At 35.5% G+C, this 20,188-nt stretch overlaps 1 protein-coding gene across 5 annotated transcripts in view; it reads right to left on the bottom strand.

The window, feature by feature from the left end:
• The window catches only part of SEMA6A (semaphorin 6A), a 176,444-nt gene that overhangs the window by 67,886 nt on the left and 88,370 nt on the right, over positions 1–20,188 (bottom strand). For all 5 annotated transcript variants that reach the window (XM_074202571.1, XM_074202570.1, XM_074202574.1 and 2 more), the window contains exons 2-6: positions 16,858–16,995; positions 13,983–14,100; positions 5,886–5,946; positions 4,478–4,540; positions 1,795–1,896 (exon numbers count right to left, since the gene is read on the bottom strand). In XM_074202571.1, coding sequence (XP_074058672.1) covers positions 1,795–1,896; positions 4,478–4,540; positions 5,886–5,946; positions 13,983–14,100; positions 16,858–16,957 — 444 coding nt within the window. In that variant the 5' untranslated portion in view covers positions 16,958–16,995. The remainder of the gene's footprint in view (positions 1–1,794; positions 1,897–4,477; positions 4,541–5,885; positions 5,947–13,982; positions 14,101–16,857; positions 16,996–20,188) is intronic.

Raw genomic sequence — 20,188 nt, 5'->3', positions numbered from 1 at the left:
GGACGTACACTGTGGATGATCTGTGTTTATTCCTGTTATGTAGCCTTTGTGTCCAAATCTTTTTACAGGCATTAATCATTTCTAAAGAGACACTTTTGGATAAAAACACAATGCTGAGTTTTCCCTCCCTGGAATCTACATTCTAGTCTCATCTGCTCTTTCACCTTCTGCCTTTGAGAATGGATCTTCTCAGTGCCATGCCCATGATGCTTCAGTGTCATCCATATTGTTGACATTATGGACAAAGAAAGCCATTAAATGTATTCTTGTAACTTCCTACAGGTCCCTAAGGTATTCCCCAGCAGAAGTGGGTAGTTCAAGCAAAAATGAGTAAGTATCAACATGGGTTATGTATCATGAGGAACAGAATATCTGAAAAAAAGAATAAGACCATTTAGATTCTTTATGTTGCAATGCCAAGAAAACCTGCATTTATAATAAAGAGGAGTTTTCCAGCTGGGATTTGTTAGGAACAATAATCTTAATGAGCTCTAAATAATGACAAACAGGAATTACATACTAAATGGTAGATTTGATTTTGAAGACCCAGATGTTTGCTATGGGACAATCAATTGCAAGTTGGGCTGTGTTGGAGTAGGTAAACCAGGCTGCTGCTGATTACAGCTCACCTGGTATCAAAAATATGACCAGTGGGAGATGAGCCTGTACCCAATGCAAACATTTCCTTCAGGGGATTAGTTGGACAGAAACAAAGACAGACCTGCAATGGTCAGCATATGTATTGATGCACTTTCCAAAATACTTTTTTTGCAGTTTTCTAGACCAAAGAGGCAAAAGGAAGGAAACAACAAAGTGAAACAGATGGACATGGGCTCATGTATCGCTGCTTTTGTTTCTACTACTACTACTATTACTCAGGATTTTGAAAGCTCTCTATCTTCTTTAGGGACACTTTTAACAACAATTTAATCGGGACTAACTGGAAGAGTTGCCTCTAAGAGAAATGGTTGGAAAATGTTTTCGTATAATGTACCAGTCAAATGAGACATTTTCCTTGTCATTCAATCACAAGATGAAATTGACTCCTAAATTCTTCAAAATTGTCTATGTAGAAGTACACTTGCAACTTCAGATATATGTTTCTGAAATCAGGAATGATAATTCAATAAATATGTGTGATGTGTGTGTATGAGGAGGGAGAGGAAGGGGAGGAAGAGATAGAGGGTGAAGAAGAGAAGCAAGATAGAGGAGAGAAAGGATAAGAAGGGAGAGGGAGAGGGAGAGGGAGAGGGAGAGGGAGAGAGAGAGGGAGAGGGAGAGGGAGAGGGAGAGGGAGAGGGAGAGGGAGAGGGAGAGGGAGAGGGAGAGGGAGAGGGAGAGGGAGAGGGAGAGGGGAGAGGGAGAGGGAGAGGGAGAGGGAGAGGGAGAGGGAGAGGAGGTAAAGAAGTCAGGGAACAGAAGTGGAGAGAAGAGATGGGGAGAGTTAAAGTCAGGAAAGGAGAGAAGAGAGGAAAGGAGGAAAGAAGAGAGTATGGCAATATATTCACATTATACTTATTGTAAACTATGTATTAGTCAACTGGGCAAAGAACAGGGTCTTACAGAAACTAACTTTGCTCTGTAGGATCCTTAAAGATGTGTCAATCAATCCTGATCAAACAGGAAACTGGGAAATCCACTCAAGCTCACTCATGTGGAGCAATACATTAAGTTGAACAAGTGAAAAGAAACTGGGTAGTGTTAAATTACAGTTCTTAGCTTGTTGCAGGTATAGAGTAAATTACAAAGTACCTCCTAACCATATGGTTCCAGACATATAAAAGTAACATTTACCTTATAGTTTCTGCAAGAAGGGTTGAAGGCATTGGTTCCACAGACGAACAGTGTATCATCATTTTTCTTCAGAAGAACTTTAATAAAATTGTGACATTCATCCTGGGGGGAAATAGTTCAAATGTATTTTTTCAGGTCAATTCCTTTTAATAGAATCCATCATTCATTTTGTATTTTGATCCATTGTCATCAAGGTTAAAATGAAGGAAGCCTAGCAGCTATTCTTATATTCAAGTTGTTTTTTCCAAAAGTTGATGGTGACAAAGAATTTTCATTTTATTAATCAATTGATTAATTAATAACTTAATAAATTTTCATTAATGACCTACTTAAAATGTATGCCTTTGGGGGGCAAACTTGAAATGTATGTAGAAAGCTATACTTAGGTGCTGGAAAAGATATAAAATTAACAAATCGAAAAGCATTATTAAGTACCTCCAGGAACTGTTTTAGGTGTTGAGGATACAAAACCTCTCTCTCTCCATCCTTCCTATCTCCCTCCTTTACTCCTTCTACTTTCCTTCTTTTCTTCTTGCCTTCCTTTTGTCCTTCTTTGAAAAGTAGGTTGGTGCCAGGTTGTGAATAGCATTAAATGACACACCTAGGAATCTATATTTGACACCTAGAGCCAGGGATGTGCTGAAGCCAGATTAAACTTGCTGAGAGGTGATTGCTAAATTTTCTGAGGTGTAAGCACTTGAGAAATTGGCTAATGCTACAAATTAGGGCTTGCTTTATTGTTTTGATTGTCTAGACTTAAGAGAGTGATTGGGAAAATTTAATGATGCAGATTAAAGTATGCTGTGTATACATTCCCCTCCCCCTCATGGAACTGATTGTTAAACATTTACCAGCATGCCCCTACCTAGAGGTAAAGGGAGCCACTGGAACAATAAAATGACATGGTCACAACTGTGTTTTTGGAAAAATCACTTTGCTAACCATGTGAAAGATAGATTGGAAAGGTAAAAGACAGAGTTCAACTGGGAAGCTATTGCAGTAGTCTAGATGAAAACATGATTAGAACCTGAACTAGGGTAGTGGCCATTTAAGGGGACATATGTAAGAGTTGCTGTAGACACAGCAAGACTGGGCAAATGATTGACTTCGCCAGGTGAAGGAGAGTGAAGAGTAGAGTATGACTCTGAGAATGCAAAGCTACATTACTATAAGGATGATGGTACTTCTGATATAAATAGGAAAGTTCAGAAGAGGAGTAAGTTTGTGTTTATGTGTGAGAAGATGATGAGTGTTGGTTAGAATAATAAATAGAGACAGAGATTGCATCTGTGATTTCCCTGCTATACACAATTCCCAGGTAAGTAAAATCCCTTTACCAATGTAGGCCGGTATCTTCTTTTGACTTGCCATCTTTATGAGTTGCCTAGAATGGTTGTGTCAAACTCAGTTAGAAACAGGGACCACTAACCCATAATGAATGATCCCTGCAGGCTATATAGTAACTTAATTTAAAAATGTAATATCATTTTGCTTTTTTCAGTGGATAAGGAGAGGTGGAATGGTGCAGAGAATCTGGAACTCAAAATCTGTTTTAAAATCTAAGAGTAAATAAGAAATTAAAAAATAAAATTCCAATACTTTCCATGTTTAGTTCATTTTTATTTATTCTATTAAATATTTTACTTTAACATTTTAATGTGGGCTACTTTATAAGTCACATATTTGATACCTCTGGTTTAGAACACTAAATTTAAATGACTTATGAAAGGTTATGTTGCTAGGAAGTACTTACTTTGCTACAATAGTTTTATTCTGTATATATAGGACTTGAATTCCTAACTTTGAGGCCAGCTTTCATGTACCATTCTAGTGATCTTTTAGTTATTGGTATTATTTATTATCATAGAGCATTGCTATGTAAGTATAGAATTCTGTATTCATTATAATAATATATAGTGTTTCACCTTTCATATTAGGCATAAAAATACTTAGGTATCCCAATTTATCACTTAATATCATATGAATATTCCATTTGTAGTTATATTATTATATAAACATTCTATTCTACATTCTATTTTTATATCACATCATATATTGTAATATATTCTATATAATATAGAACATAGAATATTTATATGTAATAGATACACAATGCCATAGTTCTAAAATAATGTTATTTAATAAAGACAAATAAACAAAGCCAAAAACAGCAGTTATTGTTTATGCAGCAAAGTAATAGTAGAAATTAAATTTCACAATAGTAATTTTAATGTCAGGTATTTCTGCAGTATCTTGATGTAGCTAAGATTCACAGCTCAAGGGTCTTTTCATGTTACTCAATTTCTAAAGGCACAAAACCCTGTAAATCTACTTGCAGCTTTTTATGAGTCCTTAAAGGAAACTCCCAATGGGCCAAGGGTGGCAATGTTTAGCTCTCTTAGAGAGTGCTAAGCAGTGTCCATACAGCTAACATGGTGTCCACAATCCCTAGTGCAACAGCAACATTTCACAATGCCACTCTGGCTGCTGCAGTTGAAATGTTTCATCACATTAAAAGTAAACTATTTTTGTAAATTAGAGCCTTCAATGAGTTGATGGGAAAAGCCATTACTAAAAAGAAGTGAATGGCAGTATCTATTCCACATCACAGGCGACGACTTGATTTAACAGTCAAAAAACCTAAACCAAAGTGGCAGCTTCAGGAGGAAAGAAAATTGCCTACCTTATGTTTTCCCTTCATTCTGCAGGTGTCTACATCAGCCTGTCTAGATTTCCATGTCAGTTTCTGCAGGGACCAAGAAAGAAATCAATTAGAGCTCAGAGGTTGTTGCATTTGATTTTGGAAGTAAAAGTTCCCTTGGGGAAACCAGAAGCTGAACATATATTTATTGAAAGCTTTCAGCACCCATTCCCTATGATTAATTCACCATTACAACGAAAGATCAGTGATGCAAAATGTTCATTTCATTTTGTGCTACTCTCTATTCATTAAACTACAAAATCATCTTCTGTTATTTGATGCTCCTAAAACAGATCAGTAAAAAAGTAGCCAAACTAACTTTTAAACATATTTGTACTTTTTGAAAGGTCTGTTCTTGCCTTCTCCTTTCATTTAGTTTTCTTTTTTTAAGATTCTTTTTTTAAAAAATGAAGATTTTCCCCCCTAAAATTATACTTGTCTAGGTTTATTTTAGATAGGAAAAAAAACAATTTGTCTTAGCTTATAGGCTAATAGACTGAAGGCATCATCTGACTACACTAAATCTAAAAGATTTTTATAAAACTAAACCATCTTCTTGTGTTGTTTTAAGAATCTCAAGATATTGTTATGCCTATCTGAAATGAGGAATGATTACATTATGGAGGATTATAATTGATTTAAAGGAGGAAGAGGCTTGAGAGAGCATAGTTTGGTCCTCTCACTTAACAAATGAAGAAAATGAGACTCAGGACCATTAAATGACTTGTTTAAGGTTACTCAGGTAATAATTAGAAGAACAGGATTTAAAGTCCTTCCCCTTCAAATTTGGTGCACTTTTCACTGGAGTACAAATGTAAAAGGTCAGGGTGAACTTCAAATGCCAAGAAATGGGAGCATTACACCTGAGTGATTAAAACTATGCTATGGGATGTGCCAATGCACATGAAATGGTTCAAAATGGAATTTCCAAACCAGTATAGCAATTAAAAATATCGTAGGAATATATAAATTACATAGATCTCTACATTGCAAACAGACATGATGGATAGCTAATTCATCAAGGAGAATTATCAAAAATTTTTAGCTGGAAGAATCTCATATGTCATCTAATCCAACTTCCTCAAATTGAAAGAAAATGAGATGAGAGATAAAGTCACACATGTTTCTTCACCTCTCAGTGTCTCCACTCCAGCCCCAACCCAGTCCAATGTCCTTTTTATCACACCACACTGAGTTTCAGAACCTAAAACCTCACACATAGAGTAAATCCTTTAAAAAAATACACAAAAAATTTGTGAGAGTATCCTCTAAACAATATTAGGGATATAACTTAATTCATGTATTTTCAAATATAAACTATGGTTGAAAATGAGATCACCCTCCCTCCTGGATTCTTTGATTCCAAAACCCTGCTTTAGAAACTACTTACTTTGCTACAATAAATTTCTTCTGTGTTTGATGTGTCTATGTCAACAGAATAAATATGGTCCCTATAAAGAAAGGAAAATGAATATAAAGGCAACATAATTTTCTTTGAATCATTCATCTGTGGCCTGATAAAGTTTTGCTTGTGTGAAGTGAATATATATATATATATATATATACATATAGTATCTCTCTCTCTCTCTCTCTCTCTCTATATATATATATATATATATATATATACACACATCCCAGTACACACACACACACACACACACACGCACACACACACACAGAATTATGAAGATAAATACCAAAATAGAAGGTGCAAAGACTACACAAAAGAATTCTGGTAATAGTCTGCTTCTACTAATAAAGCACAACTGAATATAAAACTACACCTTACTCCAAAGGAAATATGCATATAAGTAGTTCAGGAAAGAAACTTATTTGTTTGCCTCCTATGTTCTAAAAATGGCCAATATGTTATTCAAAAAATCCCCAAAACGTTGAGATTCAATATGCCACATTTATTCAACCTGGAAGATTGCAAAAAAGTTAATGTTCTTTCTCTCTCGCTATTTAAAACATTTCACTATAACTTTCAGCCTTGATAGTTTGACAGACAAATCAGAGTGATGCCAGTGACAAAAATGTGTCTACAAGTCACACACACACACACACACACACACACACACACACACCACACACACTGTTATGGTCAATTTAGGGTATAAGGCATTTTCCTGCAAGGGTTTGTATTTCTTTTTTCTGTTCACCTTTCTGTTTTACTGAGAATTTTTTTTTTTTTTTTTTTTTTTTTTTTACAAAGAGCTGTCAATCGCCTCTTGGAACAGGTAAACTATCAGCAGTTCAGGTGTGGGACTATATTGAAATATTCCGTCTGTGTGATCAGAGGACAAGGACATTTTTGTCTGAAAGTCTGGAGAAAAGGAAAAGAACTACACCAAATTGGGGAAATGAGGAGGGGGTTAAGGAATGAAAGCAAAACATCTCATTTTTCCTTGAAATAACATTGATTTTTTTTTAAATGCAGGAAGTCCCGGGGCTGGAAAATTACCCAAGCTTTAAACTGGGTCTTCAGGCTGAGAGATTTTCTTCCTCCCAACAGGCGCCCCCTTTCTCACCCCCCCCCCTCTTTTTAAAGTTCTATAGCCAGGATTCACTTCATTTTTATCAGTTCTGGCAAAAAAACAAAAACCAGGGTATGCTTCCTCCACTAGGCAGGGCGCACAAAGGTCCTTACAGCCCCACAGAAGAGTAATAAGCAGATCTCCTCTCACGTGAAGGGGGAAAAAAGGCAGGGTTGTTAATGGGAACCGGCTTAAAAGAAGAAAAAAAATCCCCTGCCTGAACACTGAATGCTTGGGGGTGGAAGACTGGCTAGTCTTCTTAGAAAATTGCTGAATTGGGAAGTTTCTTCAGGCGTCAGTAGAAAATCAGAACTGTCGTTTACTTTTAAACTTTCGTTTATTATTTGTTTGACTTTACTGGTGGCGCCTTGGTCCAGGTCATTACTGGCATAAAATTACCTATTACTTTGTTATCAGCTTTTATGGATGACTTCAGTTCTTTCTTTTTCTCCAAGGCTCTTCTTTCCCGCCCCCCCCATACAAAAGTGAGAGTCATGCATCTGCATTGTAAATTAACAGCTAATTATTATGCATTGGCAACACCTCAGAAAGTTCTCAGATTGTCCCCTTCTTGCTTGGCCTGTTTATGTTAATTAGTAGTTGAGATTTTTCTTTAAAAAAAAAATCTAACAGTAGATAAAAATAGTGATTCAAAAGAGGCCCCAGTCTCCTAGTCCCTAAATGCTGAAAGCATTCCCAAGCAATGTAATCCTGGGAATTGAGGAGGATTTTCGTAAGAAAGGTGAGTGGGAGGGGGAAACAGGGAAAAACATGAATGAAACAACCTGCTTTCTTAGATAAAGGCAAGCACTTTCCATGTGCAAAATCTCAAAATGGACTAGCCCTTTAAAGGGCTCTCAAGTGTGAAAACTGCCCATCTGTAGCTAGAGGCAATAAAGGTAAAGAGGTGTTTTTGTTCTCTCTTCCCTACCACCACCTAAAGCATTCCAGAGCACACAGCTGTTTGTTAATTAAGCCATTCTAACACAAACTGGCTTAATCCTAGTATTTCCGATTTCCCACTTCCAGTCAGCAAAATTGAATTTCGTGGCAAAGGCAGGAGCCACAGGGAGGAAGGAAATTTAAACAATGCAACTGGCAGGTTCCTTGGGCCACCAAGGAGGAGAAGGCTCAAAGTGGTCGATTTGAACACCTTCTGGCCTAGTTCTCTGGGTTTTAACAATGGAGAAGTGATTGCTGAAGGGGACCAGAAACATGCAAAACTGGAATCCCAGGCAGATTGAACACTTTGATCAAGGTGGCATGTCACCTCTGGGAGAATGAGGCTGTTTGTTATATTTTTAAATAGATATCAGAATTTTCAGAGTGTATTAGCTTAGTTGGCTCACCTTTTCCTTATTCCTACCCAAAATGTTAGTCAAGTTTAACTTTATAACAACCACCCTGCCTCAACTCTAAGAGATCCCTGAATATCCCTTCTTTTAAAAACCAGGGGTCGGGGGTGGGGGTGGGGGAGAAAGATTGCATGAACTTCATTAACCTTTCAAAATTGTTCCTGTTTTCCAGCTCTGGTGTGTTAAAAATGAAAAAGTGAAACCTAGACAGCCTCAGTGACCTGCCCCAAGCCCCATAGGTAGAGGCAGAGATGGGATTAGAATCCAGTTCTCCTGAGGCACATCTATCTGAGCTCAAGTGATTACACATTACTCAAATTATCTCATCTGTCTGTTTACTCTTCTTTTGTTCCCTTCCAGTGAAGCAACAGCAAAGTGAACATTTCACAGAGGATTTTGAAGTCAGTCTACATTCTCACAGATAGGCTGTTTAATCATTTGTTTTGACCAGATTTCAGATAATTGAGTACAAATGTAACCTTTAGCACTGCAACATTTAGAAAAAAAATTTAAATGACATTCAAGAAAAGCTGATATTATGCCTAAGGGATGGTTGCTGAAGACATTTTTCAATTAATTCTTCTGAGATGCTCTTTGATAAGTGTCTATGGGAGCTGTGACCACATTTAGATTATTAGCTCCCTATAACTTCATGTGGTAGCAGAGAAGGAATAAAAAGCTAGGTGTTTCTCATTTTAGCAACAATTGTATCAGGGTCAAAATGAGGGGCATTCTTGCATATTTTACCTCACCTCATTAGTTTTAATCCACATAGTAAAGAGTGCCTGCATATTTCATTAAAACCAATCCCATACTCTGTCACTAAGAATTGACTCATTCTTTTTTCACCATAAATGACAGGTTCTATCTAGCAGAAACTGATAATCTTTTCTACCTTTTTGTTTTTTAAATTTCAAAACTGATTTTCCCAAATCCCATGCCATGATTTTCACAACTCTCCAAGAAAGGAATTTCTTACCTCAGTCATTTCTTCTCAAAGTTTAGGCCTATCCTTTCATCTCATCATTCTCATGAATGAATATCTATTCAGTTACTCATACAATCCTCTTTTATGTACTAGAAAAAGTGCTAAAGGGAACTGATGCCCATTTAATCTCATTTCCCCCTCTCTCTTTATGAACTTCTGGGTAAATACAGTCTGGTCTAAACCCTTTCCTTCCCATTTCTCTTTCCTCTACTCTCTGGACTTCTTTCACTCCACCTTCATTTGTCTTTTTTAGTTTTCCTTCCTTATCTATTTTTCTTCCCCTTCAGCTCAGTACTGGGTGTTGGAGGGAGCCACAGTGAGGTTTTCCTCTTTCCCCTTCCTTTTTCCTTAAGTCCTGCCTGAAGCTTTAGGATTCCCTAAATCTCATTTTACAAAGAATTCCCCATATATCAAGTGAACCATAGTTCACCATCATTTCCCTGTCATGCCCCTGTAGCAAGTCTGTATTTCTCTTCACTTTTTCATCTTTTTCTTTGTGTACAGTTGGCTTTGTAGGGTGTATGATAGTTGTCCTATGGAGCCAATTGCTGTTCACATGACTACCCAAACTCAAACACCCTTCCTGGGTCACCATATGTGTTGTCTTCCTCTGATAGAAGAAGGCAGGAGCCAACTTTCTTTCATAGTTAGTATAGTGCGTGACAGATATAGCAAGAATTTAAGAATGTATTTTTCTTTCATAAATTCATTCTTTTCCCAGTCATATATTTATATGCATATATATGTATATATTCTATATTTTAAGCTCAATTTAAGAATTAACTTTCTAATAATCAATATCTTTCCAAAATGAAATGAGTTACTTCATACTTCACTGAGTTATTGAATTTGTTCTAACAGGGGTCAAAAAAACCCTTGTCAGGAATATTATGGAATTCTATATATTTTTCCTCAGAGACCCATTTTCCAAAATCTTTTTTTCATTATTGTTCCTCTCCTGTCTCCTCTTCAAGCTCTACACAGAACTAGGTTGTACTGCACAAACTTCACACAGTATTGATTGATCAGATGGTCAGTTTAGAGCTAGGGAGGATGTTTGAGGTCATCTCAGCTAACCTCATCATTTTAAAAAGGAAGAAACTAAAGACCAGAGAAGGGAACTGACTTATTGTCTCCTAGGTAGAAAGAGAGTGAAAATTCAAACTCAGATCCTCTCACATTAAAATCAGCCCTGCTTCCTACCATACTATGAACACTCCTTATCTCTCTCCTCCCTAGCTATTGCTTTTACACACTTACCATATTCTAATTTGTATGTATCCATGTCTAATATCTTCTCCACTCCATCCCCCCGCCCATGAGAGCTCCCTGAGAACAAGTCCTAAGTCTTATTTACTTGTGGATCTCATCTAGCACCTAATAACATGGGTTACAGATAGTAAGGATTAAGTGACCATTGAATGACTTTTGATTAAGTTTGACTTCTGCCAGGTCTCTAGTACTTGGGGAGATTCTCTCACAAGTTTATATCCCAGCATCACAGTCTTGAGAGTCTCAGAATTCCTCAAAGACTTAATGTGCTTTTTCATTTGCCACTCTTGCACACAGCCAGTCCTTCCCAATGTCCTGTTTATGAAGCTTGTGTTTCCTCTTTACATTAATAGCCCCAGGAATTGTTCCTCTTGAATGCCCTATTTAAAAAATTTTAAAAATAGGACCATAGATTTCTACAGTTTGTCAAGATTACTTGGAATTCAATTTCTGTTCTCTAAGATGATAACCATGGTAGAAAAGGATAGTAAATAACTACTCTCATCAAATTCAATGATGAAAACCTTTTCATCTGAGCCAAGGATCAATTAAGTATTCTCCTCCTTCTCAATAACTCTTCTCCTCCAACACCAATTTGTGTATTTTACTCTTCGATTCATTTCTAATCATATAATCTATGTCTGATTTTTCCCATTTGGGGGGAATTATGTTTCTGGAAAACAATTTTTAAATTCCTCTGAAGATAAAACAGAGAACCATATACCAGGAATCTAGTTTGGTTTCCAGACCCACAGAGGAATTTCTTCTATAACATTCCCAACAAGTGATTTTTTTGGCTCTTATTAGAACAAATTCAGTAAATCAGTACCCCATGAGGCAGCTCATTTCATTTTGGAAAGGCTTTGGTTATTAGAAAGTTCATTCTTACATTGAGCTTAAATCTGTGCCCATGTAATTTTCACTTATTAGTCCTAAATCTGCCCTCCAGACCTACACAGAATCAGTTTAATCCTTCTTCCACATGACAACTCCTGAGATTCTTAAAGACAGTGATTATAATTCACTTAGTTTTCTCTTCTTTGGGTTAAACTTCCTTGGTTCCTTCAATTAAATTTTATATGAACAAAGTTTGGTGTGTCTTCATCAATGTAGTCACTCTTCTCTAATTTGTACTCTGGTTTGTAAGTGTCCTTCATAAATTGTTATGCCTTAAAATGTATATCCTAATCCAGATATGGTTTGACCAGTTTAAAAAAAATCTGAACTACTTTAAACACTATATTTATATTAATGCAGTTCAAAATTTCATTAGTTTTTATTCCTCCCTTATGGATGCATGTTGCTAAAAACCTTATTTCTTTTTCAGACAAACTTCTACCTTAGTCACATTTTCTCTATTGTATATTTGTGCTGTGTAAATTTTCAAACATTAATGCTAAATTTACATTTACCCTTTTAAATTCAATCTTGTTATAATCGAGCCCATTCTTCCACTCTGTTGAGATTTTTTTTTAAGAACCTGATTTTATCAGCTGCTATGTTAGCTAGCCCTTCCGGTTTCTTGATAGCAATGGATTTGCCATCTTTGTCTTCAACCACTGAAAACAATGATAAATAGGAGTCAGGTAAGAACTGAACTTCCTTCTAGGTTGACACTGATCCATTATCCATAAGACCACAAATGTAACACTTGAGGTGGCCCTTTGAAATCATAGGATTTTACAAACAAGGAAACAAAGTCAGAGAGAGACTTGTTTGAGATCACACAAGGAGCAAGCAGCAGAACTATGTTTGGAACTGAGGTCCTTTGACTTTTAAATTCAGTGCTCTGTCTACTAGTCTATACTACCCCAACTCTTTAGATCCTGTTATGAAACCAGTAATCCTTTCTTCCAGGGTGGCATGATAAAGTTTATCAGACTTACTGAAATCTAGGTACTCTTTGTCCACATAGGATTCCCTCTCCCCACTTTATCAGTTGAGCATTCCTGTCCCTAAATGAGTTTATCAATAAATATAATTATTTAGCTAATCAATAATAATTATTTCCTGAAATAGCTTCCATATCTGTTTTTCCTGAAGGCTATGCCTCTCTTAAGACTGCATTAACTCCTTCGGTTGTCACATCACACTGCTGATTTATGTTGAGTTTAGAGTTGGCTACTAAGCAGCCATTCCCTACTGAGATCTTGTATTTGTGAAGCTGGTTTTTCTGTACCACAGTGTGAACCTTTGATACTTATGAGATTCAGTCCAATATGCATGAGTTTGTCAAGTTCCTTTTAGAGCCTGACTCCATCATAGTGTATAATCCCGCCCCCTCAACTTTGTGTCATTTGTAAATTTTGAATTTACCATCTACACCTTGATCAAATAATTGACAAAAATGTTAACAGCACAGCACAGAATCAAGCAGAATTCTATTTGGCTGTTGATCACCATTTATGCCCTCAAACTGGGGTTTTCAAATGAAGCAGAAGGTCTGGTGGGATGATGACTTATCATTTGAGGATTAGTTGGGAGGGTCTAATCATCTGAAGAGCGACCATTAGGTCCTTTTTTGGCCATAACAACACATGAAGACTGGATACTGATGGAATGAATCAGCAGTTAATCAACTCAGTTCAAGACTTTGGCTCTTCCTAAGAATTAATTCACTGTGAATTTTAGATAAATTTTTGGAACACAGCAACTATACAAAGCAACAGTATAGAATTGTTATGTAAGAAAGGGGCAATTATAATCTAGTTTGCTAGAAGATATACCACACCAATGAAATCACCTATCTGTGAGTGTGTGTGTGTGTGTGTGTGTGTGTGTGTGTGTGTGTAAACAACAACCACATATATAAAAAGAGGAGGAGGGGAAAAGAGAGAGAGAGATAGAGAATCCTAAAAACCTGGGTTCAAGGTCCATCTCTGACCCATATTGGCTGTTTGACCTGGGGTAAATCACTTAATCTCAGTGCCCAGGTAATTCTCTCAAAATTATAAGTTGCTGAGGAAAAAATGATTTATATTGGTAGAAGATGTTTCTCAATTTCTGATGAAACTGATGAAAACACAGGTCAACTTTAACCCCCCACACACACACAAACACACATACAGGCATGCATGCATGTGTTCACTTTCACTATAGATTGTTTGGGTTTGTTACTGAAACATATAATCCCCTCACAGAAAGATGAATTAAAGTACTAGAATGGAAACCTTTAAACAAGAAATGATAACTCAACAATTACATTTGTATTTTATAACTTTAAAAATAACTGGTTAGGGCTATCATGAAATGATAAAATAAATTCATGACTGAATAATGTAAGGCGTTTCTGGATGTGCAAAGCTTTCCCAGGAATGAAGAAAAATATCACTGACCTGGCAGCAATGTAGAGGGTTCTATTCATTATCACAATCATCTGGATGTCCAGTCTGTGCCTTTGTGTGGCGTTCCGTCCTGGCTTGTGGCCCACAAACACCGGATACTGTTTTGTATCTGTGAAAAGCAGAGTGGGTGGGGAGGAGGAATATAAAAGAAAACCAAGGGAAGCAGGAGAAGATTTTTAAAGGGAAAAAAGAGAGGGCAAGATCACAGAAATAAGGCATGCATGTCATCCCCAGGATTACTAGCACTCCCAAAACTCTCTGTTCTCATTTTCTTTTTTCCATCGTACTCTATAACTTCAAATAAAAATGTGAAAGGGTATGGATTTACAAACTGATCAAAGTTTATTTACAGATTTTAAAAGAAGCACACTCTCATTTTTGTCAATTTAAAATTATGATATTCTTTTCTACCCCACCCCCATCTTCATTGAAGCTAAAATAATCTAAAGAAAGTGCACTGCACACAGATCTTCTAGTCTTTCATAAGGTTTTCTTTTCATCTTTTTCAGAGTGCTAAGCCTTAGGGGCTGTCTGCCAAAGATTCTCTCTTGGTACAAAGTTATCACTGTAAAGTCAATATGGTCTAGTGGTGGGAGCTCAGGTTCAGGACCCTAAGGGAAAATTATATATATATATACTCTCCACTGCCTTCCAGTTAGATTGGTCTAATGGTCTAATACTGCTGGCTGGCTATTTTGTTTTCTAGGAATTGAGGGCAGTTTATTGTTGTGAATGTTTAACTGATCAGCAATCTCTTTGTGGGGTGAGATGGGAGAAGAGATAATCATATCAAAATTGGCACATAGAGGGATGAGGACTTTTTGGTAAAGATTCTGGTGTATGCTGGGGAAAATGTGTATACAACATACTTTTAATTTTAATCTGCATTAATATTTTCTCCATCAATTTATTGTTTTTTTTAAAGTAAAGAATATCTTAAGTTTACTTCAGTTGAAATAAACATTTCTTGAGGTAAATTACTTTGCTTGAATTATCCACATGGGTAGATAAAAGTTGATCAAAATTGTTAAGTAATTGCTCAGTTACATGTTATAACTGGCTTGCATAAGCACAAAGGAAATTAAGAGTTTATCTATACCTCTAATAATTATGCTTCATGCTAACAAGAATTTTAGAGGAATCAACAAAACAATAGTACATCAAGCCTCAATCTGTTGTATTTTCTAATTTCCAAGGTGTAAATGCTCACACTGAAAATTAACCATTGACTCTTGAGGGTCTATATTACCTATGGAATACTGTGACATTATAACACTCTCAAGCTTTGATGAGAATGTTTTCCTCTTGAGTACTCATTGGCCGACTATATGTAGTTTCTATTAACACCTTAACATCTAGGGGGAGAACACATCTAGAATTCAGAACTGGCAACTTAAACTTCATTGATTTGAACCCTTTGTTAATTTATAAGGAAACTGAAAACCAGGGACATTGTGAGTTGCTCAAGGTCACATATATAACGAGTAATAGAGACAGGATTCTGAATTTCATTCCAATAAGTTTTCTAATATATTCTGCTGCCTAAATTCCAACATTTTTCTTCTACAGAACCTAAAGCCACTCCAGAAAGCACTTTCAACCAGAATACCATCTTAAGAAACTGAGAAGAAAAGACTCTCAAGAGTCCATATTTATAAGAAGGAGGAGGAGGCATGGTAATGAATGAATGCTAACTAACTATAGTTTTACCAAAAGCTAATGTAGGTCCTCAGCTCTCATTTAACTTGAACTGCTAGTTTTTAGAAGCATAAGTGTGACTTTGGAAAATCTTTTTAATCTATTGAACTGTTATGTTTTATTTAATAACTTCTATGTCATTATCATGATTCAGCTACTGGTCAAGTGTAGATCTATGAAAAAGTAAATAGATACTCTGACACTTTGGTCAGCACCAAACCAGATGTTTGTTGCATCTTTAAACTGAAAGTAATCTTTTTTTGGGGGGAGTAGTGAGGATGGTGGTGATGGTGGTAGAATAATAAGCAGCAATCACTTAGGATTTGGGATATTTATTCAAAAATTAAACTCTATACCCCTGATTTATGTTTGTACTTCATTTTTTTTTTAATCCTGGAATTTACTTATAGCCACTGTGGGAAATTTTACTAGTAGGCTTCTCACCTATATCATTTATCATCTGAGTTAAAGCTATTGATGAGATACCCTGATGAAGGCTTTCAAATTTTTTTTGTTCTGTTATGGAAAGGGTTTACTAAAAGAAATATGTCTCTCTTACAAACCTAATCTTGAGAGAAATTTTCTAATCTTTATATAATAGAATGACAGTAAAATCATATATTTAGGTAATGAATAATTTTGTATATTCCAGGCATGGGTTTCTTCTGAGTGGTGGTACCAAGGATTAAAGCGAGACAAGACTATTATCTCTTTATATTGAATCCTATACTGACACCTAATTACATATTAAGTGGTATTCTTTATTTGCTTTGTATGCATTTATTGATCTTTTCTGCCTAACTGAATCATAAGTTCCTTGAGGGAAGGTACCATGTTTGATATCTTTAGCATATTCAAGTAGTAAATGCTGGTTGACTGTTCATATTGTTAGTATTCCTAGCTTGCTTTGCTGACTACTAAATCACTATTTAGGAGATCCTCAGAATTAAATTCTGCCTTTGCAAGAACCCCTAGGGAAACTAAGCACATCCCTGAGTTGCATCTGATGCTACATCTACTCTTACAATCCAAATAAAATAGAGTAAATAAAAATATTTCCAAACTAACTGGACCTGTTAGGTGCATGTGAATGCAGATTCAGTTTAAACTATTTCAATGCAGACAGGCTGCTAACCTAAGATGATCTGTGAGATGCTTTAATACTTACAGTTGCCATGTGAAATACTGATTGGCTCAGAATCTTCTGGGAAACCAGCCCCAGCAAAGTGTAGCAGTGTGAAATATAGCAGCAAGGCTTCTGACCTCATAGTAGTTCAGTGAGGAGACTTTATTTCTTTACTTCACCCTGCCAAAGATCAGAAAAAAAGAATTTTTCCTTCTTTTTTTCCCTTCCAATTCAGTGTTTTTCAATTCCATCCAGCAGATTCTACCAAATTGTGCTAAATTTGAGAAAAAAGAAAATTCAGCTTTCTATCCTTTCCATAATAAATTGGGCAATTAGGGTAGTTTAACAAAAGGAAATGTTTGCATTCTTCACTATCCACCACAATTCCTCATTGATCTGAGTCTCTTCAAAAACTTCTCCAAGCTGATGACTCATACAATGCAAGATCTTTCCTAGTGAACAGCTTTTAATACATTATGGATTGAAAGATAGAAAGCCTTCTGGTTTTAAAGAAAATTGACAATTAGAGTTCTTAGGGAGATATTTTGTTCTTTTTCTTGTCAGGTTTACATAACTAGATGATGGTAGTGGGTACAAATACAGTATCTAATAAAAACAACAGTAACAATGAAAATGACTGATTCTACCCCATGGAGAATAAGGAGGGAAGTTGAAAAAACATACAGAACTTCACCACCTCCATCCTATTACTTATTTATAAGTTAGGTCTTAAATGACACCCTGCAATAAAACAATGGTGAATGGGACTATCTAAAAATAATTTTATTCCCATTACATGCTGTACTCACTCAAAATCACATAATATATATGAAAATTCCCCTTAACCATAAAGACAAAAAGATCCACATGGGGACCACTGGATACAATGAAAGAAAACATCATGTAATAAAATAAATAGCTCATAATTCCCAGGCAGATTTCATTAGATTTTGATCTACAGGGGAAAATTAATGTAAAAATGAAGCTATCCTTTCATCCTTCCTGTGTTCTAGCCCTTTGAAGTTGTCTGCCAAAAATTATCTTTCTGAACACAGCTATTTTACAGTACCCCATCAATCATTGAAGATTTGTGTGTAGAAAAGTCGACTTCATAACCTAGCTTGTCTTTGAAAGTTGAATTGGTAAACAAAGTATTAAGATGTACTTTTATGACACCATTTAATATTAGACACCTATGACTCTTTTCTTTACCCCTCTCTTTATTTCCCTTCCCCCAAAGCATTAACAAGTCCTTTGTTGCATTTCAGCATATAATTTCACAGCCACAGCTGGGTCTTAATCATTACTCCAATTGGAAAGTGCACATTAATTAATTTACTTTATCTTGAAAATAAAAGGGTGATGGGGGGGGGGAGCAATTCTCTATCTACATCCCTGAAGTGTGGGTTGAAATTCAATTATAAAGCATGACTTGCCTATAAGAGCACTCCATTACTAAGGGGGCATAAATACCCTCTCTATTTATGTCTAGAAGCGGGTTATAAGTAGTGACAAGATAAGCTTGGTTGGTTTGGTGTGCTATAAAGGATTTGAACTCAAAGAAAGGCACTTCTGGGGTCACCTGGGATGTTGCTACCATCTTCCATGATTGTTGTCATATTACAATGAGGAGGAGGATTCAATAGAAAGAGTAAGTAAAACATGAAATAGAAACTAGCTAGCTATTATGTCTGAGATGGAAAAGTATATAGGGGGGAGGAGGGAGAGATAATAATACACTAAAGGCTCAAGGGAAACATTACAATATTAAGCAGAAGCATAAGTTACCTCAGAGGGTTTGTAACATTAAAAAGGAATAAAAGAGAAACAAGGGCTGATTTTTCCCACTTTATAAGTCTTCAGAAATACAATATCTACTTTTGAAGATTCATTTTTAATACTTTATATGAAGGGGGAGATTTTATGCTTTATATAAGAAATTAAATCTTCTCTCTCTATAAATATATTATTCTGTCTATGAATGCATTGTAAGGGGAAAAAACAAAGTACCACAGTTTTACTTTATCAACAAATTTCAATTATTGCAATCTTATAATTGCTCTGATCAAATACAAAGCTCTTTCCTAAAGTGAAAATCAGTATTCCCAGAAGAAATTTACAAAACTGCTTCTTTTAATCTTCATACATAGATAGTATAATTGCTCAGAGCCTGGTAAATCAAATATGTGTTCAAAGTGGGGCCACACATCATCATCATCATCATCATAGCTAACATTTTTTATAATGTTTTAAAATTTACAAAGCACTTTACAAATATTATTTCATTTTATCTTCACAACAACTTTGAGAGATGGATACTATTATACCCATTTTGCAGATGAAACTATGACAGATTAGTAACTTGCCCAGCTTCAAAGTTTCTGGGTTCAGATTTGATCTCAGGTCTTTCTAACTTTAGGACCATCACTCTATCTATTGTGCTAGCTTTCCATATACCACTTATGTCATAAAGAAGTCAACATTTGTTTTATTTATAAAGATGTCAGAGCAGCACTGATTAATGTGAATGAACATTTAAAGCTTTATTCTCCTAAAATTTTTATTCATCATTCTTTCTCTATTCTACTTGACAATGTAAACAAGAAAACCTTAGAATTTTTTAGTTGTCACCCTGTGAACAGATATTGCTTATTTATTTTCCACATTGTAGATGAGGATTTGGGTTTTCTCTATAAGACTAAATCCATACTGACTTTGTGGGAGTTAAAATAATAATAATATACAATAGCGACATATTTATATTCATGTCTTATATTCATATGAGGGCTGTGACCATAAAAATTTCAGATTTATCTAGAATTGCTGTGAACATGAAACACATTTATTAGGTATAGACACAGTCTCTTAATTTTCTGGTTTTTGTACTTTTGCAACCCAATTATATTATGTATTTAAGCAATTACAGAGATTTTGATCATTGTATCTATTCGTGAGAATAATTCAAGCTAAAATATTTTACTTCCATAGAAAGTTTATTTTGCTACTATTACCTGGATAGTTAATTGTCTTATCTTTCCACCTCCTTGACCCCAAAATTTCCACACATAAGTTAAATTACTTTGTCAGGATTTTTGTAAGAGTTTTGATGTTACTTTTGTTTCTAGAATTTACTGTCATCCTTAACATTTTTCACTTGCTCTTCATGGATTTCTGTATGATGAATTTATTAAGTACCTTCAGATTCATCTAGAAATAATTAATTAATTTGGTCTGAATTAACTGAAAAGATGTGTTTATTTTTAAAGCTGACATTTTATTGCTTTTTTTGGTCTACTAAATCAATTTAGATATTGAATGTATGATGAACAAATAAACATAAGGTCATCATTATTGGTTGCTTTTAGACAACCAA

Source organism: Macrotis lagotis, chromosome X (genome assembly GCF_037893015.1).
Source record: "Macrotis lagotis isolate mMagLag1 chromosome X, bilby.v1.9.chrom.fasta, whole genome shotgun sequence".
Lineage (NCBI taxonomy): Eukaryota > Metazoa > Chordata > Mammalia > Peramelemorphia > Peramelidae > Macrotis > Macrotis lagotis.
This window is presented reverse-complemented; position numbering and strand designations above follow the sequence as displayed.